Source organism: Drosophila grimshawi, unplaced genomic scaffold (genome assembly GCF_018153295.1).
Source record: "Drosophila grimshawi isolate 15287-2541.00 unplaced genomic scaffold, ASM1815329v1 contig_311, whole genome shotgun sequence".
NCBI lineage: Eukaryota > Metazoa > Arthropoda > Insecta > Diptera > Drosophilidae > Drosophila > Drosophila grimshawi.
Window position 1 is genome coordinate 10,815,237 of NW_025063098.1, and position 27,490 is coordinate 10,842,726.

General features: G+C 40.1%; 1 protein-coding gene across 4 annotated transcripts; it reads left to right on the forward strand.

Annotated features, from left to right (window-relative positions):
* The first annotated feature begins 1,242 nt into the window (after window positions 1-1,242).
* On the forward strand, window positions 1,243-26,949 carry LOC6563744 (protein tramtrack, beta isoform). 4 transcript variants are annotated; one of them, XM_032736750.1, is made up of 7 exons: window positions 1,243-1,918; window positions 2,170-2,300; window positions 17,740-18,097; window positions 18,190-18,672; window positions 18,751-18,855; window positions 18,924-19,047; window positions 20,425-22,295. In XM_032736750.1, the coding sequence occupies exons 3-7, from the start codon at window positions 17,954-17,956 to the stop codon at window positions 21,615-21,617; spliced, it is 2,049 nt and encodes a 682-aa protein (XP_032592641.1). In that variant the 5' UTR covers window positions 1,243-1,918; window positions 2,170-2,300; window positions 17,740-17,953; the 3' UTR covers window positions 21,618-22,295. The 4 variants fall into 4 exon arrangements, with proteins under 4 accessions (XP_032592641.1, XP_032592639.1, XP_001989701.2 ...); XM_032736748.2 differs by lacking the exon at window positions 20,425-22,295 and adding an exon at window positions 25,056-26,949 and having other exon boundaries at window positions 1,266-1,918; XM_001989665.2 differs by lacking the exons at window positions 1,243-1,918; window positions 2,170-2,300 and adding an exon at window positions 14,782-15,056.
* The last annotated feature ends 541 nt before the right edge of the window (window positions 26,950-27,490 follow it).

The following is a 27,490-nucleotide window of genomic DNA, read 5'->3' on the forward strand; positions in this document are numbered from 1 at the left end:
TCAGTTAATGATCCTTTTAATATTTATTTTGTCTAGGGATGATCTTTGTTGTTGTCGTTGCTGTTGTTGTTGTTGCTGTTGGGTTTACGCCCAGTAAACATATTAAATATCGGAATGCCAATGACTGTGAAGTGGGTTCCTAGGGTTCCCCCATTTTCAGCATTTCATATGCGCATACATTAAGCTGCAAGCTCAAGTGGCAGCAGCGGGGAAAAGTTTAATGATTTCGGTTTCAGTTAGACGCACGCCCGGCCAGCGAACGGGGCACGCTTCTGATCAAACCCGTTTTGGTTTTTTTTTCTATTTTTTCTGTTACTTTTAATGGGATGGCATTTATCGAAATGGTTGTAGTTACCGCTGCTGCACGCGGAATGCGCCACGTTAGAAATTTCCCTGTTTCTATTTATAGCGTTTGTTTCTATTTTGTCGGGCAAAAACTTCATCAAGATGCAATCGATTTGCAAGTGATGCGAGAAGAAATAAACAAACAGAGCGACAACAGCCGAAGAGCCACCCACTTGCAAAGAGAGAGAGAGGGAGAGCAAAATGTTGTTGACAGAGACTGGAAGAGAGAGCGAGAGAGAGTGGGAACCGTTTTATGCTGAGCATGCAGTAACTATCGAAGAACAAGAAGAAGCATCGACGGTAGCAGCAACGTCGACGCTATGGCGGCAGAGCGAAACGAGGACGAGCAGACAAAACTGCATTGTTGTCATATTTCGTAATACGCTGAGGCAGCGACAACACGAAAATGCACACAACGAGAGCAAAGAGTGAAGTGGGGAGGGATGGGGGGGTTAGGCAGGTCATAGCGAACGAGCGAAGGAAGCCAAAATGGGTAGCGAGCTGCGCTGCCGCTGCCGCTGGCGCTGGCGCTCATATGATTTCGACATGCGCTTATCAGGCCAGAGAGCACACGAGTGGAGAGTGTAGAGTCGCGAGCGTAAGGGTGAGCAGCAGCAGAGAAGAGCGCCAACGCAGCGGCGACTGCGTTTTGCTATCGCGGAGCATATGTTTGTTTTTGCATTTGTATTGGTGAGCGCCAAGTCAAAATGTCAAGTTGCTGGCGGCTGCGGCTGCGGCTCTCTCTCTCTCTCTCTCTCGCTGGCTCTCACACTCTTACACTCTCACGCTCTCACGCTCTGTCGCTCTCACGCTATTTTCGCCTTCTCTGGGCCGACTGCGGCGTTTGGGCACTTTGGCTGGTTTTACTGGCCGCCAAGCAATTCAAACGCTCATTCCATTCCATTTCATCCGCTCGTCCGCGTCCGTCAACATCCCACTTAACGTCTTTTTTTGTGTGTCTTTCGGTCTATTTAAGTTTTTTTTTCTTCTCATATTATTTGTCATACTAGCGAACACAAGAAGGCTTCGGCTCGGCTCGGCTCGGCTCTATCGCTCGGCCATTTGTTAGATTTGAAAGCCGCCATTTAAAAAAAGCACACACACGAAACGGGAGCAGAGCGGAGACGATATTATATTATCCACCCAGCAGCGGCGACATCGATACATCGAAACAACACCAACAACGTCGTAAAACAGGCGCGCGTGTTCGTCGTCGTGGCAGCCCCTCAAACATATATACACACACACAAACACACTCACACACACACCGCGAGACGCACTCACATCGGCTCCATCCAACTCTTCCGCCCAACACCACCTGCCCCTCTGGTCGAGTTCATAATTCTGCCGCCCTGACAGCTAGCTCAGTTCGGTTTTCGTGATCGTGCTCGTGCTCTCGTTCTCGTCCGTCTCGTTCGTGCCCGAAGTCGCTGGCAGCGGCAGAGACAGCAGCAGCGACAGCAACAGCAGCAAACAGCAAACAGCAACAGCAACAAACATTAACATTCAGGGACAACGACAACACGGCGACGGCGTCTGCGTCGACATCCCTACGTTTCAGTTCTGATTGGAGGTTCGTGCGCCGTCGTTGCTTGCACGCGGCGAATTTGCTCAGCTCAACTCAGCTCAGCTGTGAATTGTATTTGTATATTTAGTTATTTGAAATTCCGCTTTTGATTTCGCCATCAAAGTTATTTACAATTTGCAACTCTTTCCCGTGATTTGCAATTGTTGACTATGTTTGAAATTTGCATATAACATAAAAATACATAAGAAAAAATACAAAAATAAGAAGTGCTTTTTACAGTGTTTGTGCTTTTTCAGATATTTCGTCAAAACTTTCCATAACAAAAGAAAAACCGCATTGCAACAACAATAACAACACCAGCAACAATAATATTAATAATAATAATAATAGACAACTACGAGCGGATTACAAAAGCTTCCAAGAATTGGTAAGTACAAATCTATGAATAGGAATACGAATATGAATATGAATACGACTGAATATGTTATTCATCGTTCATATTCAGTCGGATTTCAGAGTTTCACATTTCAACATTTCTATTGCGAATTTTTCTTAGATCTACTATATATATATATATATATATTCACAAATTCAAGAAAGCCGATTTTATATCTTGCAGCTTTTGATTCAGTTTTGATATTATATGTTATGATTTACCACTCTTCGTAATAAAATGCTAATATTTTGGCTTAAAATACTTTTGGAATCAGCAGATTTTTGTTACCAATTAAAGATGCTCCAAAAACTTCTAGACTAAAACTATTTTTATTTTTATTTGTAAAAAACTGTTGAAGGCTAAATCTTTGTTTATTTAAAAAAATATGAATTTGTAGGATATTACAAACCGAGTTCAGTCAGAAATTAAAAGTGTCTTTAGAATTGTTATGCAAAGCATAAAGTAAATTTCAAATTCGCACATTTTTTTTCAAAATTCTTCTATTTTGAAACACTATCGGAAACAGCTCAGAAAACCAAATGTTCATATTTGGGATATATACTTTTTAATACTTTGAGATACTAAAATTAAATATGAAATTTGAACAATTGTTAGATATAACCTCACTAAATGGATCGATAGTAAAAAAAGCAACAACAAAATATATATATACCTAGCCACGAGTCGATTTACATGCATCAATTTCTACAGCGAAGGCAGTCGGGCATATTGTATCTCATGCAACAAAACTAGTCGCTGTACATATTATATAGATACATAGATACAAATTGGGTTGTTGCTGCTGCTGTTGCTGTTTGGTTTTGCTTCAGTGATCTTTGTCATTTTCAGTCTCCCATTTCCTTTTTGTTTTCGCTACTGGCAGTCAGACGGACAGACAGACAGTCAGTCAGCTCAACAATCCCCACAAACGATCGGAATCGGATCAGATCGGAGCCAGCAGCTCGTCAGTCGTCAGCCGCACCCCTTTTCGGAGTGTGTTCGTCTGTGTGTGTGTGTGTGTGTGTGCATGTGTGTGTGTGGATGGGTGGGGGTGGTGGTCCAAATAGATCCCCAATTCGCGTGCAGTAACTGACACATTTCAATTCCAATTTCAAATCCAATTCCATTTCTCCAATTCCCATTGCCACACTGCCTGCTGCCCCTGGGCTTGGGACTGCAACAGCAGCAAGCAATTTTTCTGAATGGACTCGTTGAATGAGCGAGTGTGTAAGAGAGAGCGAGAGAGAGAGAGAGACAGTGAATGATCTACGTTTTGAGCAGCATAATAACATGCATAGATATGCACACACACACTACTACACACACATAGTTGTGTGTTTCTCTCTTCCCCCCCTCCCCCCACTATCTCTCTCTTTCTCTCTCTTGCGACTGCAATTCCCATCAGCGTCGCCACTTCCGCTGCTGGCGCACGACAGCTTTAACACCTGTGCGCTTGGGCCACACACACACTCACTCACGCAGACAGACACTCACATACACACACTCGCACACACAAATTATGCAAATCACATTAAAATCGCATATGAAAAAACAAAAAATGCCAATCTCTACAATCTCCAGTTGCCTTTTTGTCAGCTTAACCCACTTCACACAAACACATACACAATAATATATATTGCAGTAAGCACAAATCGCCGAAGGAAACCAACACAAACAACAACAATAATAATAATAACTAATCACACATAAATATGTGCGGCTGATGATGTTTTGTTAATGAAATAGCGAAAACAATATATATACATACATGTATAAAAATAAGCGAGAGCGAGAGAGCGATAGACGAGAGAGCGATAGACGAGAGAGCGACTCTCTGAAAAAGCTTTTTGTGCTCTCGTCAAATTATAACTGTTGTTCAGCCGGCGATCAAGAGCAATTAAAAGAGAGAGAAAAAGAGACACCAAGCATGACTAACACTTTTCAACTGTTGCTACTGTTTGGCTGCAGCCAAAAGACAAGAAAAAAAAACAAAAATAAATAATAACAAAAACCATTCAAAACAACGGTTAACAAAAAAAAACCAAAACAAAAAAAAATCTAAAATAAAGTATACGCAATCGCCTACTCAACAAAATATTATTGTTCACACATGCGCTCCCCCTCCCTCTCTCTCTCTCTATATATATATATATATATATTTGTCGCACTTGTCTAGCTGCTGCTAGTTTCTTCTTTTATTTTCATGACGCGTGTTTTTATTATTGATATTCTTGCTTTTCAACAATAATTTCCTGCATTTCAATAAGTTCCTTTTTATTTTAATTTCTTTTTTTTTCTTAATTATTGTATTCATTTTGTTTGTATTACACAAGCGCAACTGTAATGGATTCTCAAAAGAAACCTCCAAAAATTATTGACAATACGCGTTAAACCGCAAAAACCATATCTTCTTTTTCATCATCACATCGTCGTCGTCGTCGTCTTCTTCTTCTTCTGCTGCTGCAACTTTTGTGAATTTCATGTTTTGGGCATGAATTTCGACTGAATTCTTTAGTTAACTGTTGCATTGTTTGTCGAATGCGCTTCTGATTTTTATCACTTGACGTGCTGCGCTTTTATCTCAAGCTGCTCCTCATCATCAACTCGCAAAGAATTTTTGCCGCAAATAAACATGCAATTGTATGTGTGTATGTGAATATATATATTTATTTACATGCATTAATATGTATGTATGTATTTTTTTTTAAGGCTTCAGGGTTTCTTATCTACGCAATTCTTTTTTGGTTTTGTGTTTTATTTTTTGTTGCACTTTTTTGAGTGGTTTTTGAGCTCTCATCTTAACAGTTGCTCAATAGCCAACAAATTGCCAAAGGAAAAGCTTCAGTTACAAGAAAAGCAATAACAACAACAGCAAAAAGAAGCGGAAAAAACAGCAGCAGCAGAAGCAACAGATCAGAAAGTGGAACACAAACAAAAAAGGCAAAATAAAAGAAAAGGTCAGTGACCAAAATATGTTTTGCAATTGAGCAAAAAAAAAAAGAAAAAAAAAATAAACCGAAGAATACAAAAAAAGAGCAACAAAACGCTGAAAAGAATGTAGCAAAAGCAAAAGAAGTGATAGCAACAAAGCAGCGAATAACATTTTCGAAATTCATAAATTTTTCGCTGCCTCTTCGATTTTTTTTCTCTCGCAAGGGAAGTGGGCCAGAAGATTCTAAAAGGATTTCGACACGTGGCCTGCTTTTTGTGTCCACACATGAAAGAGGCAGAGAGAGGGAAAGAGAGAGGGAGGAATATAGGGGGGAGCGGAGGCGAAAGAGTTCGACACATCCGTCTGCTGCCTATTTATTTTGTAAGCGCTTTAATTCAATTAACGCCGTAGGCTTCGCTGCCAGCGTCGCCGTCCAATGTCCAATGTCCGCGAGAGTCAGGTATGCGCCCTGTTGTAAGTGTGTGTGTGTGTGTGCATGTGTGCAGTGTGTCTGCCCAGGCTAAAAAATCGTTTCCTATTTTGCATGTGCGCAAAAAGGAAATGGCAAAAACCTAAACGGGGCAACTGAGGACTTAAGATTGTGCTTGTGTGTGTGTCTGCAAAAGAAAAGGCAAAATCAGCAAAATAAATACACACTCACGAATATAAATAAGCAGCTACGAAATGCAAATGAAATGTAATTGAAAGCGTCGCAGTCGGCGTCGCCGTCGCCGTCGCGGCTACCCTTAAGCTCTCTGGGCTGGGGACATTGTCCGTTTATGGAACACTAGCACTGTCATGGGAGAGGGGGAGGGGGTGGAGGGGTGCACACTGGTACAAAACCAGGCAATCCAAGGGCTGTCAATTAGGATGTTTGTCTATTTGGCTTTCGTGCCGGCACAAATCACATAAGCGACACTGTGCAGCACGCACGCACAGAGCAAAGAGCACTCGACAATAAGCAAAAGCTGTGTGTATATATTTAATCCTCTCAAAGAGGATTTTTGTACGAAAGCGGTCGCTTCTGCTGCTGCGTTTTGCACACGACACCAACACACACACACACACACATATATATATATATATATATGTATATACATAAACCAACTAGCCGACTGGCAGGCAGACAAATTCAATAACAAGCAGATATTTTTTTTTGTTTCCTCAACTTGCGTCAAGGAGCGCGCACAAGAGGAAAGTCACCTCTAAAGCGCATAGCGCAAATATCCCCAACACAGGCACGCACTTATACACTCACATAAACAGTCACACACATACACTCTCAGTGCGCGATAAGCTTAATTGAGTGCGCGGCTGCGACGACGACTGCGACTGCGATGACGACTGCAGCTAAGGTGGCGAAGAGCAAGTAGCGCACACACAATTTTATCAAGGGGCCAAACGTCGACGCACACACACACACACACACTAACACGGACGCGCCAGGAGAGCAATAAGGAGAATACACATGCACACACACACATGCAATAATATGCACACAGGCAGCGACGTTGTCAATTCTCCCTGAGCAGCGGCCCCAGCCAACCCCAGCAAGAGAAAGCAGCGAACGAAGCTGTCACTGCTGTTTCTTTGCCTTTGTTTTTGTTGTTGGTACACAGCCGAAACTGAACGAAACGAAACGAGCCGATCCTCTTTCGCTGCTGTTCGTCACTGCTGCTTCTGCTGCTGCTGCTTGTGTATGTTCGTTTAAAATGGGCGGTGCGGGTGGACATGGATATGGCACAGGCAGACGATGGCAGCTGTTTTCTTTATTTTTTTGTTGTTGCTTTTTTAATTTCTACATAAATATGTACGAATGTGCATGTATTTTTGTCGGTATTTGTATGTATGGATGTGTGCGTATGTTTGCTTCTCCTGAGGATTTTTGTGCTGGAAGCTGTATTTGGGTCACCTTTTTAAAAATACACAATTCTAATTTCCCTGCCCAATGCAAGGAAGCAAGACACACACTCACACAAACACACGCACAGCCATTTCAATTGCTTGCGTCATTGACAATCCCAAATAAAAAGCAATAATAATGGAACATGTCGCTTTCCGGTGCGCTCTCTTTTATACGCTCTCTCGCTCTTCGCTCTTTGCCCTCTCTCTCCCTTGCTGTTATCAAATGTAATCAAAGTGAATGAAGCTTTTATGATCGTTGTTCATTTTGCCTGTTTCTAGGAACAAAAAAAGGCGTTCTCGTTCTCTAGAAATGACGCAAAATTAAAAATAAAAAAAAATAAAACAACATTCTTTTCTCATTAATTGCACGGCAAACGGATAACGGTTTCAATTAGCTTTTATCACGTGCTTCTGTATCACACACACACACATTCACACACGTAAATAATAAATACATATTTTTGTGTATGCTTGTGCGTATGTTTGTATGTTTGTATATATGCTTCCTTTGAGCGCACGTTATCAGCATTGTGGGTAAAGAAAACCACAAAATTCTGATTTGCTCCCTCCTTCCTCCTTCCTCCGCCCACAAAATGATGACTGAATGTTATTTAACAGCAAGGCATCCACAGCATTTGATAACAATAACAGTTTATAAACTGCTACGGTTTATAATTAATACTTAGTATTTTGTTTTTGTTATTTATTTATGATCCGTTTTCATGTTAGAACTTTTAGTTCTAGAGAACTTAACATTAATCACTTAGCATTCAAGAAAATAAATTGCCCCTTTTTATATATGTTATCAGTGAGGCCGGTTTTATTTGCCACTTCTACGAATTATATTGGCGAAGGGAACCGAAATCGTTCAAATGAACCACTCGACTTAATGAGCGTGAACTGTATTATGGCATGTCGTTCATCTAGTTCCCTTGAGAACCATTAATCGCATATCGTAAGGAAAATATTACGTGCAACTTTTGTTAAATAAACTTTAAATGCTAATAATTTACAGTACGTTACGGTTAATAAATATTTAAACAAATTGTCGATTTACTTATGTATATGGCCACCTTTAGCGTATATCAAATGTGTTTAGTACACAGATTTCATCACAAATCACTGTAAGTGTGCAAAGCTGAACATTTGCATTAAATTCAAAATTGAGCTTAAGTCACACGCAAATTGAACATATAATTGATATATATCAGGTAAACTGAACACTCTAGTCAACACTTGGACTGCAAATTAATTGCCCATCTGCGCTGAATACTTACAAAAAAAAACTGTAAAAAGAACATTTTCGGATCTCGAGAATCGAAAAAAACCTGCGACTTCAGGAAAATAAATTGAATTTATAATTATATAAAAATACAGTTAAGAAATCATCTCAAACGCTTAAAGGAACGCATTGCAATAAGGAAAATTGAAATATATTTCAAAAAGTTTAATGGATAATACAAAATTTATAAAAAGCCTATACGGTAAACACTTTCTTTAAAATAACAAAAATTAATAACATGTTTCAGTTTGTTGTCAGAATGTTCCACTAATTTTTGCCAACCGATAATCAATTTAAATTTAGACACTTTGCCCGCGCAAAGCCGGATAATACCCGATACACATAGTACACATTTTCTGCCATGATCTTTTTACAATATTTAACGGTTTTTTCTCTTTTTCTGTACGCCATTAAGTGGGGCAACGGAATGTTTGGAATGAACGCATGACCCGCATTTGCATGTCTAAATTAAGGACACCACCACCATAAAAAACAGAAAGATAGAAAGAAAAGCTCATCCATGGAGGGGCCAAAGTGTCGCCATAGTGTGTGCGTCTGTGTGTGTGTGTGTGTTTGCGGTTGTGAGTGTGGCAAATGTGTGGGCCGAAGTGTGAAGCATGAACAGCAAAAACATGCATAGATCAATAATGTTGACAGGCCAATGGAGTTGATGGCAGAGGGGCGGAGGGGAAAGGGGGCAGCTGAAAGAAGCGCCCTTCTGCCACACAACATCTTTTGTGTGTGTGTCTATAACATTTTTTATGGTTGACAAAATGTCAGCAAAGCTACATACAAAACTTACATAGATATTCGCTTGGCATATGTATGTATAGATATGTTTTGTAAGCCCCCTTATTGGCATTCCCAAAGTTGGCCAGCAGCCATCGACAGTTGGCCAACAGCACAACAAATCAGTCAGCAGCCTCAGCTGCTGCCGATCGTCGAAGTGAGCTCACTGAAGCGACGACAACAGACTCTGTAACGAGTTTATTTTGTTGTTGTTGTTGTTGTTGTCGCTGTTTTTCAGTTTACAACATTCAACGTCCACTCGAACCCTAGACTTAATAATGCCTGCTTCAAGCCCTATAGAGTTTCAGTCCCTAACAAAAATGATGTTGTTGTTGTTGTTGTTGCTGGTTGCCAGTTGTTTCGACTCCTCCGCAAATTGTTGCTCTATGCATAACTATAATGGAAACTTTACATACCTAAATACATAAATATATACATAAATACACACATACATATATACATACATATGTGTACAGACTAGTGACAATGCTCAAGCACAATGGGCTCAGGTTAAGCGGATTCTATAAATTTATATTTATATTTATTTTATTAATAATTTTTACAAGTCACAGATAAACGTAGAAATAATAATTTCAAACTTAAACTGAAAGAGGATCTGTTAGAATGCTCAAGTCGAGAGAGCTCGATCACAGCCAAGTTATTATGCCAAGACTTGGCAGGCTAACAAAATCACAGTTTCTTAACCGATCTTAATGTACATCTTTGCAGCTGATTGAAAATATGTTTGGATGTATTATATATCAATGGAAAGGCTATATCTTTACAAATAAATCTTTTATTGTTATCGGAAATCGATAGGGGTAGTTATCGATCAAATGAATTTAGCCTGATCTGCGCTTGGTATTCAATAACTTATAGTCCAAAATTGAAATATCAAATTCCTGTAGACTGTGAGATCAACCTGTCTACAAAGATGGACGGACGACTGTTAATGCTGATCAGGAATATATATACTTTATTGACTTGGACAGGCTTCCTTCTGCCTGACACAACTTTATTAAAGCTCTTTTATCCATTCAAACTATAAATACTGAACATAATTAATTAAAGTTTAATTAGAGAGATTTTAAGATCGGTATACAAATAAAGTAATGAAATATAAGTCGAATAAAGAATTTGAGTGACCATGCAGGAAATTAAAATCAAACTGTTAATAAAGTAAGTTTTGATGATAAGTTATAAATTTAATTTAATAACCCGATTATAAAGTTTGCTTAAGTAATGATGACCATGAAGAATATTAAAGCTCAAAAAATAAAATTTAAATACTTTTTTTTTTAAAACTATTCGAGTTTCTATATATGTATATACAGATATTCAGATATATCGTATAGCAGAATAACGCATACCGATTTAACATGAATACATAATAAAATTGAGTTTTGAGATAGTTGTTTGAATTATAATTCAATGTGTATTTCAAAATGACTGGAATAGTTGACTGCAAAAGCTTGTTGTGCATTAATGTGACCATGGAGGACACAACATTTGTTTATAGTCAACATATAAATATTCTAAAATATCAACTTGAACTAATTTTCAAAGAAACCACAAAATTTCCATGTTTTATGAAAAGTTATTCGACTTTGTTGTTGTTTTTGTTGTCATATTTTGGCCACTGTGCGACAAACGGCACTGATCATCTGTGTGTGTGTGAGTGTGTTTGTGTGTGTGTGTGTGGTTTGTTTGCGTCTATTATTAAATTTCTCCATGCAGCAATACGAAATGCCCAACGCACGCATACAAATGAACATGTGTCCACATATACGTGTATGTGTGTAAGTATGTATGTATACATCTATGTATTTGTGTTGCCCACGCATACAGACGAGGCTCGATTACATTTCAATGACAGTTTCGATCCATTGGAGCTTTCGATTCCGAGCTTAGGACTTTGTTTTGTATGTTATATTGTATATATTGTATGTTAATGTACATATGTCTACACATACATATGTATGTATGTAAGTATGTATGCTTTGTTATGCTCTGTGGCATTGGGCGGCCCACATGCTTATGTTCATATGTATGTGTATGTGTGTGTGTGTGTACAGTGGGCTGCTTACGACCTTTTTGTGAACGCGCTCATTCGAGCCGAGCTTTTTTCTTTCTATTTTTTTCGTCTAGTGGCTTTTGCCTACGTGCAAAGGAATTTATACACTTGCACACACATACACACACAGACACACTCGAGCACAGCAAAAGCCAACGAGAATGAGGTAGAAACTTCAACAACAACAACAACGGGACTTTATGACGAAAACGAAACGAAGACGAGAAGAAAAAAAAATGATTGTATATATGAATGCCCCAGTGTGAGTGTGTTGTGTGTGTGTATGTGTATGGCTCACACAATCAGTCAACAAATTGTCGCTGCTGGAGGAGCGCTGGGCGGAGGAAGCATTAGAAAAATCATAGAGTAATAGAGGAACCAACAACAGAGAAAAAAAAATAAAAAACAGTTGGCGGTTAGCGGGCCAAAACGACGACGTCGACGACGACGACAAGACGAAGCCGATCGTCGTCTCTGCAGCTGGACGGGATGGGAGGGTGGTAAGCGATGGGCAGAGGGGTGGGGAGAAGAGGGGATCTACATGTGTTTGGTGCCAACCTGCGATACCTGTTCCGCGTGACGGCAGCAGCGCCAGCCGAGTTAGCAGCAGCAGCAGCAGCAGAACCCTGCCAGTTAGTCAGTTGCCGCAGTCATCAACAGTTGGCAGTTGGCTGCCACACAAATACAAACGTGTGCATGTATGTGTGTATGTGTTCATATGTACACATGTATATATGGCTATGTTAGTCTAACGCTTTATTGTCGCTCGCAGCCAAGTTTTCTTGTTGTTGCACAGCAAACAGCGAGCGTTGTAGGAAATCATACAGACCCTGAGAGAGCATTCTCTCTCTTTCTCTCTCTCGCTCGCTCGCATACTAACGCACGCTCCCTCGCTCTCCATCTCTCTCTCCCACTCTCTCTCTCTCTCGCTCAGTCGACTGTGATCGGCTTTTGATTGTGGGGGCGATGTGTAGGCCATGTGTGGCCAAAAGTGTCACGCACACTGCCACAAGGCAGCGTCCCCAACAGCAGCCCCCACATAGACAACAACAACACCAATAACACGAGCATCAACCTACTTTTTAGCGCCCAACACATTGAGTAACAATTGGCGGCACGCTCAGACTGACAGTCTGACAGACAGACAGACAGGCAGCAGCATTATCTTTTCGTTTTTTTATTTTTAATTTTGACTCAAAAGCTCCGCCGCTGAGCTGTAATCAAACAAACTAACTTTGTTCTGTAAAGGCTCTGTTATGTAAAATGCAAGCAAGAAGAAGAATAGAAGAATATAAGTAGAAGAAGAATGTACCATATTTAAAGGAGGATTTATTTTAATTTTTACCCAAAAGCTCCGCAGCTGAGCTGTAATCAAAAGTAGAGCCAACTTTGTTCTGTAAAACAGGCTATGTTAATTTTACATAGGCAAGAACAGAAAAAAGACAGAAAGGAGAAGAAAGCAACCTGCTTAAATCTACATTTTATATTTGAAAGAGAAGGACATCTTTACAATTCTTTTTTTGTTAATAAATTACTCAATTCCGAAAAAAGCCATTTATACAGGAGGAGGGCTAATGAGTTCCCATCTAAGAGGAAGTCATCTAACATAGTTACACATACATACACACATAGCTATAGGATACATACGAAAACACACATTTACCAACATATATACACACATTAGATCAACGACTAAGTAGAACAACAATAATATAAAAAAAGAAGAAAAAAATAGTAACAATGGGCACTGCGATCGTCGTTCGTGGTAAAGCTCCACCATAAAAAAAACAACAACACTCAACTCAAAAGTAGAAAAAATTAAACAGACTGCAAAAAAAAAACAGAAAAAAATGAACCAACAACACGCAATAGGGCAAGGCAAACAACAACAGCGCTAGCTGGCAGCGACGTATGCAGCGACGCCGGCAGCGAGCCGAGCTGAGCCAGCAACAGGAATTTACGATTCAGTGGCTACCTTGTTGTTGTTGTTGTTCGTCTGTGTGTGTTTGTGTGTGCTGTTGTTGACTGCTGGGTGCCTGTGTGAGTGTGTGTGTGTATATTTGTTGCTATTTCACCTGGGTTGGGGCGCTGGGTGTGTATGTGTGTATGTATTGTCTGTGTGTGCGTAGTTGTGTGCATGGATCTTCGCCAAGGTGCGCCTGTGTGCGAGAGCGAGCGAGAGAGCAAGAGCCTATTAGGCAAAACATTCGCTTCCGTTGTAAGAGCGTAAGGGTAAGGGTAGAGGTAGGGATAGGGGTGTGTGCAACCGGACAGTGAATAATAGACAAAAAAATACAGCAACAACAACAATAACGAACGTGTGTAGGATAAGCATAGATAGAAAACACAAATAACAACAATTATTTTTTTTGAGCTTGAAGAGTTGCTGTGAGAGAAAAAAAAAACCAATTGCGCAGCGCTTATAGGATTCCAATTTGAAAATTCGTCATTCGCCTGTACGCTTCACTTGTAGAATTTACAGTTGCTTACGTAATCCCAACCAACACACATGCAAGCGCCTACACACAAACGCTCCTGCGCACGCACACACTGACACACACACATTGATAAAAACCCAACCGATGGCGACAGACAATTTAAGTTTTGTTGTTGCAGTTGTTGTTGTTGTTGTATTGAGGCCTGCGTCGCTGGCTCAAGTTTCCACATGTTTTTCCAATTGCCGCAAAAGCCAAGCCAAACCACATGCACACACACAGACACACACACAGATGAGATGGAAAAACCAAAAGGCCCAACCCGAGACCAGCCCGACGGCCGCCCAACCCAAGTGCCGCCTATTGCCCTTACAATTACGACCACAACGACAGCGAGTGGAAGTCAGAGAGAGAGAGAGAGAGACAAAGACTGAGAGGGAGAGAGAGGGTGAGGCAGGGAGAGTATAGAAAATCAGCGGCTGCTGCTGCTGCTGCAGCGCGGCAGTTGTTTCTAGCTTTTTCTTTTTCCATCCATGTTTTCTTTTTAACCCCGTTTCGTCAACGTTGCTGGCACGTCCGTTCGTCCGCCGTCAACGTCGCCGTCGCTGCCACCTCTTCCTCCACCCCTTCGAAGGCCCAGCGTCGCGTGCAAGGGAAATTAAAAATTCAAAAAGTCAAAGGCGCAAGCACTCAGAGAGAGAGACAGAGAAAGAGAGGGAGAGCAGCAGCAACAACACAAGTGTAGAGATATACAGAGAGAGAGAGCGAGCGCACAATCGTTTGGAGACTTGGGGACTTAGCGATCAACTGTTCGTTCCTTTTGTGAGAGCGTTACGTTGGCAGCGCTGCTGCTACTGCTGCTGCTTCGCGACGACGACTGCGGCCGACGGATGTAGGATTGCTGTCGCTGTTTATGTGGATGTGGATGTGTGTGTATGCATGTGTAGCAAGAAGCTCATAAGCGGGCAAGAAGAAGAAGAAGAAGAAGCAGTAGCAGCAGCAGAGGCCTCGGCCGTCGCTTGGTTGTCGTTTAGGAGCCGAGGATCGCTCAGTCAGTGTATTGGTGTCAAACGAGACGGACGAATTTGGCGGCAAAGAGATTTCATTGCGTTTCGTTCGCTCGCTCGTTCGTTCGTTCGTCCCCCTCCTCTATTTTTCTCTCTCACACTGAATTGTGAAAATTTCCATTTGGAAATTGGGCAATGACAACAATAAACCAAGCAAAAGCAAACTTAAAATAAAATACATACTACGTGCAAAAACAAAAAAATAAAAATAAATTAAAAGTCAAGCTAAAGGAATAAAAACAACGGGAGAGAAGCAAAGAAAGGTGCATACACAAAAGTCACAATTTATGTGTATAAAATATTGAAACAAGTCTACAACAAGTGTGAAAATCATTTTGCCAACGAATCGACAAACGCCCATTAAAACTGTTTCAAAAGTCGCCTGAAAAAATGTATGTGTGTATGTATGAATATTTGTCTGTTTGCCTGTTTGAGGCTGTGTGTGTGTGTGTGTCGAAAGGGGGTGTAAAAATAAGCGCGTGTAAAGTGATCTCCGCAGTCCCGCCTCCCACCCCTAAGCAACGACGACCGCTTATCGTGCGCCCTATCCGTGTGCGCCTGTGCATGAGTGTGTGTCTGTCTATGTGTGTGTGTGTGTCTGTGACTGTGTGCGTGCGTGCGTGTCGGGGCTGCGCAGTCGGCTTCCTGCGCGAGGACTTTGACTTATTCACTTCACTCGTATTCGACTTGTACTCATTCGTTCGTGTGGCCTGCTCAAGTGAGGACGTGTCAACGGCTTCACTTCAAGCAGCAAGCAAGCAAGCGAGCATAACTTTTTACAACTCACCAAGAAATTAGCAAGCGAATAATAAATAAATACCAGTGTGTGTGTACAAAGTAAGCAATTTGGTAAACTTTTTTCTGTGCGTGCTCGAGACACAAAAACAAAACTACAACTGACAAACACAAAAAAAATGTATATATACTCTTGTAAGCGCACAAATAAAAACTGTTCATTAATGTCACTGCGCTAGATCAGTGAAACAAATTTTTTTCTACTTCTGCAAAAGCTGCAGTGGAACTTTGAAAGCTCGTTTGCTTTAATTTGCCTTTGTGTGTGTATGTGCGTGAAAGAGCGGCAAGTGTCTAGCGCTCACTCTCTCTCTCCATCTCTCTCGGCGTCTTATTCTCAGCGAGTTTCTTGAGTGTTGGGCGGCCCATTCAATTAATTTGAACAAGTGCAGCACAAAACAATAACAATTATTACAAATACTACTAAAAAAAAAAAAATAATAATAAAATTAGCAAAAGCATAAACAAAATATTGAAACGCTAAGAAAAAAGCAAAAAAGAAAAAGGAAAGGCATGTGTAATATAATTTTTGACAGCAAGTGAAATTGTAAAAAGAATGATTTTCAATTAAGTGTACATAGTAGTCTTGCCGCGATAAGATAAGAAGAGCGCGTTAGCAGTTGGCAAACATTAGCAACAAGTGCATATTGGAAGGAGAGTGCTGTGTGTGTGTGCGCGCACTTGTACACATATGTATACGCATGTATATATGTATGTATGTGACTCACGCTAAGGAGTTTGTTGGACCAAAGCGAACAATAAAAAAAAAGAACAAAATGAACCAATGTGATAAGTGCTATGAACAATATTTATCAATGTGTTTGTGTTCGCTGGCTGGCATTCCATTCCATTGGCATGGGAATATTGTGTGGATCTGGATCGTCGTCGTTCTACTACCAAACTTTTTTTTTTGCGTTTGTTACTCGCACAATTTAATGACTTTTTTGCTGTAGCTGTGTAAACTTTTGCTCATTCTCCTTTACACAACTAATATGGCTCTGTCGTTTCCGTATGTGTGTGTGTGTGTGTATTTGTGTGCTCGTTTTTGTGTGTTTCTTTAAGCCTCCACACACACCCTTTGGCAAGTTTTCAAGTCTACAGAGTTAATACAGTCCGTAGAACTTAGCTCTGAATATTAAAGTGAAATTGCTTGCCTATATGCAATTATTCTTCAATAAACTAGAAGATATGCAAAGTGAATGAGAGAAATACCCAAATTAACTCATTCCAAGTAGTAATGAGAAAATTCCCTTTAAAATGTCCCTTAAGTGTTCATGTCATTCCTTTAAAAGCTCTCTCTCGCTCTCTAAAATGTCCAGTAAGAAATATTTGCATATAACAATTTGACTGAATATTCCGTTTTTTTTTTTGTTAAACGAACTTATTAAAATTTTATTTTTTAATTCAAGAGTTTATGATAATTTTCTATGAAAAGTAAAATTTTGTAATAAAGGACAACGTTTATATGTCAAACATATGCACTTTTTTCATGCATTGAAGTTCTACTGGGTTGCTCACGCAGGCAAAAACAGAGTCACAGCCATATTCTCGCTCCGTATTGCGATCGGTGCGAGCTTCTGTGCATGTATTGTGTGTGTGTGTGTTTATGTGTGTGAGTGAGAGTGTTGTTTTTGTGTTGCTACTGCTGCTTCTGCTGTTGCTGTTATGGTTATTGTTGTGACTGTTGTAATTTGCCCATTTGAAACACATTTGAAATTTCCATTTAGATTTCCTCATTTAGTTTAGTATTTTTTTTCTATTTCTTCTGTTTTCCTGCCTGCGCCACTCTCTCTCACTCGCTCAGTCGCTCTCTCTATCTCTCTCGCTCTGCCTGCATAATGCTCGGACCTTTGGCGACTGTTTGACCCGGCGGGTCGTCTCTTAAATTAAATTTGGTTTGCATTTAATTTATGAGTAGAGTGACGACGCGTCGAGCAGCTAGCTCATGAATGCCCCCGTCCCTCCCTCTCATCACCCTCTTGACCCACCCCTCGACCCCTTTTCAAATGTGCACAGAGTGCTCAATCCTTTTGTCATTTATATTATGGGGTTGGAATTATCTGTATAGATAGGATATAGGATATAAATGTATATATATAGGATATAAATACAGCTTTATTAAATGGTTTCTTTTTACGTCTATTCCTTTTGCAGCATTCTTTGATATTAACGTCAAAATGTTAAAGTGTTGAGCACAACTTTGTATACTGAAGGACGTCAAGGATATTATATGTATTGTACATTTGCTTGCATGCAAAAAACAAACAACAAAAATAGAAAGAAAGAAAGGAAATCGGAGTTTTATTTATTTTGCCGACTATTCCGCTGCTCCACTCGCTAATATTGACCAACCCGAAACGGCTTCCAAATGAAGATGGCATCTCAACGGTTTTGTCTGCGCTGGAACAATCATCAGAGTAATCTGTTGTCTGTCTTCGATCAGCTACTGCACGCCGAGACCTTTACAGATGTGACGCTGGCCGTCGAAGGACAATACCTAAAGGCACACAAGGTACAATCCACTCGGCAACAAGTTGACACAAACATTAACTAACTCATTGTGTGTGTGTCTCTCTTCTTTTTGTTTCTCTCAATGGTGCACAGATGGTGCTATCCGCGTGCAGTCCATATTTCAATCAGCTGTTTGTCAATCATCCGGAAAAGCATCCGATTGTCATACTCAAAGATGTGCCCTATTCGGATATGAAATCCCTGCTGGACTTTATGTATCGCGGCGAGGTGTCTGTTGATCAGGAAAGGCTCACAGCCTTCCTGCGCGTCGCCGAAAGTCTGCGCATCAAGGGCCTGACCGAGGTCAACGATGATAAGCCCACGTCCGCGGAAAGCGCACCGGCGCCACCGCAACTGCAACGCATCCAACCGTACCTGGTGCCGCAGCAACGCAAGCAGCCGAATGTCCTTGCTGCAAGTGCAGCAGCTGCCGCCTTGCAGGCTGCCACACAGCCATCGCTCCTCAGTTCCGCCCTGATGCCCAAACGCAAACGTGGCAGACCCCGCAAGCTATCCGGCAGCTCCAATGGCACTGGCAACGATTACGATGAATACGAGCGCGAGGGCCTCATGAATGTAAGCTAAACAATAGACTATATATATATATATGATGTTTTTATCACTGACTAACTAAATCATTAATTTGGCAAACAGGATTCGGATTTGGGCAATGGCAAACTTGGCAACGACTCATATTCCGGCAATGATGATGGCTCCGATGACAACCAGCAAGAATCTGCGAACAATGATGATCTGAATGTAAGTCGAGCTCTGCTTCCTCTTCTTTTGTCGATCAGTTAAACTCATTGCTAATCTTTGACTTGCAGGAAAGCCGCGACTCACTGCCCTCGAAGAGATCAAAGAGCGGGAAAGATCAGCGCATGGCACAACAACAACACCACCAACAACAGCAGCAGCAGCAACAACAACAAGACGACAACAGCACTTCCGGTGAGTTGAAGATGTTTCAGTTTCCGTTTCCGTTTACGCATTTCATACGCATTTATGCCAATATCCAATTCAATTCAATTCAATTCATTCAAAAGGCACCCATTCCCCATTTACATTTACTTACTATTCCTAGCTGTAAGCAAACCAAAAAGCAAAAATAATTGTAACTTTATTTATTGTATACATATGCATTCTCTATAGTCAATTAATCAGTTCAGTTTTTATATATATATATACATATATATATATAGAATACAAAACAAACAAAAAAACAACTAAAACCGAAAACAGCACCAGAAACAAAACAAATTTTCTAATTTAATTTATATCGTAACATATACATTCGAAAAGAATTTCGAACATTCTCATCTGCCAAAAACACATTTCGAATTGTGACATCGGAAAAGCTAAAAGGGATTTACGCATTTCATAAAGAGCAGAACAAAAAAAGTATTACAAAGAAAACCTAGAACAAAAATCGAAACCAAAAAAAAAAAAACAAACAAAAAAACAAACACGTTTTTTGATATTTAACGCGTCGGTTAGTGAAAACTGAAAGTTTGTGAGAAATTGAAAGTTGAGTTGAAAAAACAAAACATGTTTTTTTTTGTTTAGTGTGAAGAATATTTGAATATCGTTTTTGTCGCGCATTTGCTGAGTTTCGCATTTTCTGTTAATGACGCATCCTGCGAGCGCCAGGTGAGTGCCCCCAATGCAACTTCAACAACAACAACAACAAGAACAACTACAGACGCTAGTATGATGCCAAAAAGAAATGCAAATCCACAAATGCTAAACAGATTGAGACAATTGTCGAAAAGTTGATAATCGGGTTGAGGAGCTCACAGGGATTTATGGCCGACGCTTAAAATATAATTAAATTGTATAAAAATAAAAAATAAAACAAACGCAATTTTTTTTTTGTTGCCAAAATTTAAATGAAAAACCGCGTAAGCCAAAAGAAAAAAGCGACCAGCTGTTAGAATTATTTACTCATAAAAGAATACGTTCGACAACCAAATGCTGAACAACTCTTTAAATTTCTCCATTCCCAACCATGAAAAACAACTATGAAAAACACTTTTCGAACAACGTCACGCGTCTTGCAGTGCTTAACAAAAACAACATCAACAACAACAACATTTAAAAAAAAAATACAAAAAAGAAAATGGCTTGAAATCCCTATAGCTTTTCCGATCCGATTTGAAACTAGTTGCCTACTCGCTCTCTGATCATTTGTGTTTTAGCCATTGCTTTTGCATAATGCTCACACACACAAACACACACACACACACACACACAAAACACACACACACACGCACTTGGCACACTTGAACACAGTTAATAATTTGTTTTTGGGAATTTTACATATTTTAGATGGGAACGATAGCGATGGCGATGCCATGGACACGTCGTACATGGAGCCACAGCTAATGCTGGATGAATACGATGAGCCCGTGGAATTCAAATACAATCCGCTGACGGACAACAACTCACCCACACAGGAACAGAACACGGCGACAACGGACAGCAGCAACAGCCATCAGCATCTCAACGAGCAGGCGCGTCAGCAGGCGTTCCTCATAGCGGCACAGCGCAAGCATCAGGTGGAAACCGCTGCATTGGCAGCCAGTGGTGGTGGCGGTGGTGGTGCTGCTGCTGCCAGCAGCGGCGGCGGTGGCTTAAGACTCAACATTATTGGCATTGCCGGCGGTGGCACTGGTCCCGGTGGCAAGTCAATGGTCAGCATTCCGAAATTAACGCCCATTGGCAAGGTGAATGCCGCCTCCACGCCACTGGTATCGCCCGCATCCTCATCGTCGTCCAAGCCGCGCGCCCAAAAACGGCCCAAGCTTAAACAGAACGGGGATATGGCCAAAAATGCGTATGCATCCGGTCAGGATTATCTCGATCTGTACAATAGCAGCAGCGATGGCTTCAAACTAAAGTCCGAGCTACTCGGCGGCAGTACACCGAATCTGAGTAGCATCGGTGCCGGCGCTGGCGTTGGCGTTGGCGTTACGGCCGCCGTGAAGACCAAACTCAATCTCAGCAGCAATATTGGCGAGGGCGAAACCGAGGGCTCCGTGCGCGACTATTGTACCAAAGAGGGGGAGCACACGTATCGCTGCAAGGTCTGCTCGCGCGTCTACACGCACATCAGCAACTTCTGCCGGCACTATGTGACCTCGCACAAGCGCAACGTCAAGGTGTATCCGTGTCCGTTCTGCTTTAAGGAGTTCACGCGCAAGGACAATATGACGGCGCACGTGAAGATCATACACAAAATTGAGAATCCATCAACGGCGCTGGCCAATGTTGCCGCTGCCACGTTGGCCAATCAGTCGTCGCTTGGCGGCGGCGGCAGTGGCAGCGGTAACGGTGGCGGTTCAACAGCGGTGGCAACAACGCCAACGCCGCCCGATTTGAATGCACAGAATTCGAATCAATCGCTGCCAGCGACAACAAACAATGCGCTATCCACCTCATCATCGTCGTCCACGTCATCGTCCAGTGCCTCGTTGGGCTCGCTGGCAACGGCAGCAGCGGCCGCTGCCGCGGCGCAGTAATCTCTACTAATTACAATAATAACAACAACAAAAACAACAACCATAAAACACAAAAACCAAGAAGCCGCATATTCCAAAATCAATAACAAAAAAAAAAAGAAAAGAGAAAAACAAGAAATAATGACGAAAATATAAAATAGTTGAAATTCAGCAGAGGAGAAGGAGCAAAGAGAAGGCAGAGAAGGGGGCCAGGCGCCAGGCGCCAGTCGCCAGTCGCAACAGGGACAGGGGGATGGGGAAGGGGGGAGGGGTTTGTATAGGCTAGGGGGCATTTGCAGCGTGTTAGTTAACATTTGAAATTGTTAATTTTGTTTTTTAGTTATCTACACTTTACTACGCTTTGATTGTAAAGTTAATCGTTTAATCTCAGCATGATGAAAAGTTTCCTCTGTTGAACGTTATATTTACGTTTATATTATTATTATTTTTTTTTAATTTTTTACTCCGCTCTTATAATTTTTAATTATTTTACAAAACGATATATGTTGTGCAATTATATAATTTCGATAACGGTTACAAACTTTAGTTTAACCCGCAATTAGAATGCAAACAAACAAAAAAAAAAAAAAGAAAGAAAGAAAAACCCCACTATAAATACCAATAGCGTTAACCAACACTTAGCATTATGAAAAACAAAACAACAAAAAAACACCCTAAATCAAAAAAAAAAAAAACAAAACAAAACCCATTATTATAAAATGTGTACTATATATAAAATGGAAAATATGCTTGTCCATTTTGCATTGGGCGATTTTCATTTGCGCACCGCAGCGGCCTTCAAAAGCAACAACAAAATGTAACCACAAAAGTTACACTAAAAACTAAAGCTAGGACAAAAAGTAAGAGCAGCAACAAACTAAACTAAATCTATTGCACTTTTAGTTAACGACAACCCCTAACTATATGAATATATATATAGATATCAATATCCACACACACGTCTTTGGTATGCGTAGCTGTAGCTCTATTAATTAATTTATATACATATATATATATACTATATGACATATATATATATATATATATATATATATATATAATGAACATTATGATTATCATTTTGTTTTACGTTTAAATGTTAATAATATGTGGGAATATCGTGTGCGAGTGGAAAGTAGAAGCGCAGATCTACCTTGTTGCCTTCAAATGAAGCTAGTTGAAAAAAAGTAAATATGAAGAAAGATTGGATCAATCATTCAATCGTTCAATCAATAAACACATGCGGATTCAAATGCTGCACAGCTCGTTCAAAAGATTGCAAATGTTTCGTTCGAGTTGTGTGTGGCAAAAGTTAAATGTTAATATTATAAACTAATTGTAAAAGCAACAATAATATACAATATACAATATTAATGATAATGATAATAAAATTGTATGATTATGTTTATGTTTATTATTGGATAACAACTAACGTAGTCTCTAAAACCAACTATGCAAATAATTTATCAATTTATTACATAATTACAATAATTACAATTAAAATTTATGTTGTATATCGGAGGCTTAAATTATCGCCAAAGAAATGAAGCAAAACAAAAGCAAAACAAAAACAAAACAAAAACAAACAAAACAAAAACGAAAAGAAGCAAAGAAAAATGCAAATGCAAATGCAAACATAAAAGAAATTCAGCAGCAAATTAAAAAACAAAACACAAAATCAAAAATATGTCAAGCAAAAAATGAATAACGATCTCCAAAAAACAACAAGTTAAAAAAAAGAAAAACAATTTTCATAAATGAAAAGTAAAGAAAAACTATTTAATTGAATTTTTTTGCAATCAGAAATCAAAATCAAAAAAACACACAGCACTAAAAACAATAAGAAAAATGCAAAAATGCTAAAAAAAAACAAAAAAAAAAAAATCTAAACAAAACAAAAGAGCAATCAAATAATCTGTGTAATAAATAATAAACAAACTGCGTGTGTACGCTAATTTATTAAATATAATTTGTTTTTAATTCTTTATTTAGTGTTAGCTAGTGCAATTTAGTTAAGTAAAACGCTCTATCCACCAACTATCGCAATCGATTCAATAACTATAGCTAACCCAACAGCAACTGCAACAGCAACAACCACCACAACAACAACAACAACATCTTCTATTTTGGCATTAACACACAGACACACACACACACACAGACCAATACACACATACACATATATAAATACTTATATTGTATGTACTATATATTTTAACTTTAATTTTAGCATACATTTTATATAAACACATCAATGTTTTTCTGCATTCAAGCAATGTAACTAAGACTCACACACACACACACACACACACACACACACACACTTAAAATTTATTTCCAACTCGAAAAATAAAAAATACAGAGCAGAGTTCTTCTATATTAAAAAAATAAACTTCCATTTTAATATCTATATAAATAAAGATTAAACAGTCATGCCTTTTGATGCCCAAAGAAACGAAAGAAAGAAAATAATAAGCAAGATTACACATAATATATATATGTATATATATATATATTAACCAGAACTTGTTGCACAGTTGAATATGGCGAAATGTGGCAAGCAAATCTTCCAATGTGAGCTAAAATGTTATGTGTGTGTGTGTGTGTTAGTTAACTTGGTTAAAACACACACACACACACATCGATACACACGCGCAAAAAAGAAACGTAATCAACAAATTGTGTAAAATTAAACAATAATAGCAAATCACGCAATATTATTTTGATTTAAAAAACAAAACATATTGTTATAGTACATGCATGTATTGGTTTTATTACGAAATACGATAAATGAATTATTATTATTATATCGATTAACTGGCAAATGCGAAGAGAAATAAAATACAAAAACACACACACACACAAAAATAGTTCTGAAAAAGAAACAATTTGTTTGATTTTTTACTTATTTATATATGTATCTTTGAATATTTTCTCTTATTGTTGTTCTACAAAGAACCAATTCTATATTTGAAATATCTTTGAATATTTCCGTTTATTTCTTTTTATAATTAATTTTTTTTTTTTTTTGATATTCTCTGATATGTATGTGGGAATGGAAATATATCGGAGGACATACAAAAAAATATATATTTAAAATTTAAATTTTTATTCGAAACTTAAATATTTTCGGCAAGCCGAATTTGGTATGGATTGGACCCCATATGCTATGTATATAGAGCTCCCATTGGGACTATCAGTTGAAAGCTGAGCACGTCGAGTTAGGCATGGATCGGATATATGCTTTGAATAGGGACAACCAGTTGAAAGTTGAGTTCTTGAATGAATAATTATTGATTTATTGATTTCAAAATGAGACTTTTTTGTTGCTCTTTATACATTAAATGATTAGCATTTTGTAATGCTTTGGTACGTACTTAATCTATGCTAATATCCTATCTTAATATATATATATTACATATGATTTAATGTGTTCAGTTTCCTTGTCCTTTCTTGCAGCACAAGCGACGCCCGAGCTGTCGCAGCGACTCTTTGGCTGCTCAGCGGCAAGTGGCACTGCCTCAACTGGAACTGCAATCGAGACGAGCAATGCGAATACGCATGAGGGCAGTGATAGCATCGCCTCCGCACCACTGCATCTGCCCACCATACTGGGCCTGAAGATACGCGCCATCAATCCGAGCAATCCGACAACGTCAGCGTTGCAGCAAAAGTCCAGCAACAGCAATTCGCTGCTCAAGCAGCAGCTGCGTGGCGGCGCCAAGGATCCCGAAACAGTTCAGTTGCCAAAGTCAGTGGCTGCTCCGCCAGTGCCTGTGGCTGTGCCTGTGGAAGACCAAGGCTCCAAGACCAAGGATGCACAGCAGCAGAAGGAGAGCTGCAGCGCACTGCAATCACTGGCCAATGCAGCTGAACGTCAGTCGCAACAGGCGCCCAACAACAGCAGCAGCAACAACAATAACAATAGCCTGCATCAACAGCTGCTGCTGCACATGGCCGCCACTGGGAATCCAATGCTGAAGCACAATGCTGCCGACTACTACCAACAACAACAACAGCAGCAGCAGCAACAAGAACAGCAGCCATCGGCTCAGGCATCGCCAACGGCTGAACCACAATTTATGGAGGGGGACATGGAGCTGATGTGCGTGGTGGAGCCGCAGGACAAATGCGATGAAACAGATCATGAGATGCTAACGCTGGCGGATGAGAATGCCGGTCTGCCCGGCTATCAGGCAGCCGATGGCTATGAAGAAGCCACAACAACGGCCACAACGGAGCGCAGTGAATTGGCCAGCTCATCATCGACCAGATCGAAGAGCTCGACACCGAAGCGACCTGTACAGCGTCGACGTGTGCGTCGGAAGGCGCAATCCACACTGGACGACCAGGCGGAGCATTTGACGGAGATGTCGGTGCGTGGATTGGATCTGTTTCGATATGCCAGTGTCGTTGAGGGCGTCTATCGCTGCACCGAATGCGCCAAGGAGAACATGCAGAAGACCTTCAAAAACAAATACAGCTTCCAGCGCCATGCGTTTCTCTATCACGAGGGCAAGCATCGCAAGGTGTTCCCCTGTCCCGTGTGCTGCAAGGAGTTCTCGCGTCCCGACAAAATGAAAAACCATCTGAAGATGACGCACGAGAACTTTACGCCGCCCAAGGATATTGGAGCGTTCAGTCCGCTGAAGTACTTAATATCTGCAGCACCTGCAGGTGATATGCACACAACGCTCTACCAACAGCAACAACAGCAGCAGCAACAACAGCAGCAACAACAACAGCAGGAGCAGTTGCAGCGTCATCTGGAGGAGCAGTTGCAGCAGCAGCAGCAGCAACAACAACAGATGCAAGCGCCTTTTGAGTGCCAAGACAGCGCCTTGCTGCTGCCCGATGTCAAACAGGAGCAACAGGAGCAGGAACAGGAACAGGAGCAGCATGATCTACATGACTATGCGGCGACAACGCCCACTGCTGCAGCAGCCGCAATGTTGAGCCTGCAGAATGATGTTATCATCAAGAATGAGATACAAATCTCGCCATCGCCGTCACCATCCCCGCCAGCAGCAGCCCTCTACGAGGGCAAAAGCCTGCCACTGGCATCGACTGCGGCACAAACAGCAACGTAAAAGACTTGAACCTAGAAGGCAGTCATCGAAGGATACATATGTATCCACATATTACAGAGTGCCTTAATGAATGATTGAAACGCAACAACTGTAAAATACTTAAAACACTTAAACGATAAGCAATTGTCAGAACTCAAAAGAAAGAAAAAGCCACACTCAACACGAATAATAGTTAATGTAATTTGTAAGGCTCATTTAGTTGACAAAATGTAGCTAATTTCAGAGTAGCAATAACTTAAAACAAGGTTCCGTCCATAAAGCCTTAATTATTAGTAGTAATAATAATAGTTTAGTTAGTTTTATATATCTAAGTATTTATAAGCGTTTAGTTACTAAGTAAACTGCAACTGATTAACTAGTAGAACATTTTAAGTAAGTCCACTGCCTGAAAATGCACTTTATTTTATTATTTTGATTTCTTGGCCTTATTTAAAAACGCAAATGAGAACTTAACTTAAATTAATAAGTAGCAAACGATTTGTTGCATTAATTGCATAAGAAGCGCTCGAAGCTAATCCAAATCGATTAGGCGCCGTCCAACTAAATTTAGTCGCTACTTAGAAAACTTTACTCGTTATTGCGCCAGCGATTTCTCTTTAGCAATTTTTATTCATTTTTTTTATAATTTTTTTTTTAATGTGATTTTGTTGAACTGTATTTTGTTTTAGACTTTCGTTTAATATGTGTTTATTTTTGTTTTGTAGTTTATAACTATTGTATTACGCTCAATACTCAAAGTCCGTAGAACAATTGGTGTGTTTGATGTTCGCAAAACATGAGACCGGCAACCCAATGAATTGGCTA

Coding starts and splice junctions, on each gene's coding strand:
- LOC6563744 (XM_032736748.2), top strand. CDS start 17,954: ATGAAGATGGCATCTCAACGGTTTTGTCTGCGCTGGAACAATCATCAG. Junction 18,098..18,189: donor AATACCTAAAGGCACACAAG/GTACAATCCACT, acceptor AATGGTGCACAG/ATGGTGCTATCCGCGTGCAG. Junction 19,048..25,055: donor AGACGACAACAGCACTTCCG/GTGAGTTGAAGA, acceptor CCTTTCTTGCAG/CACAAGCGACGCCCGAGCTG.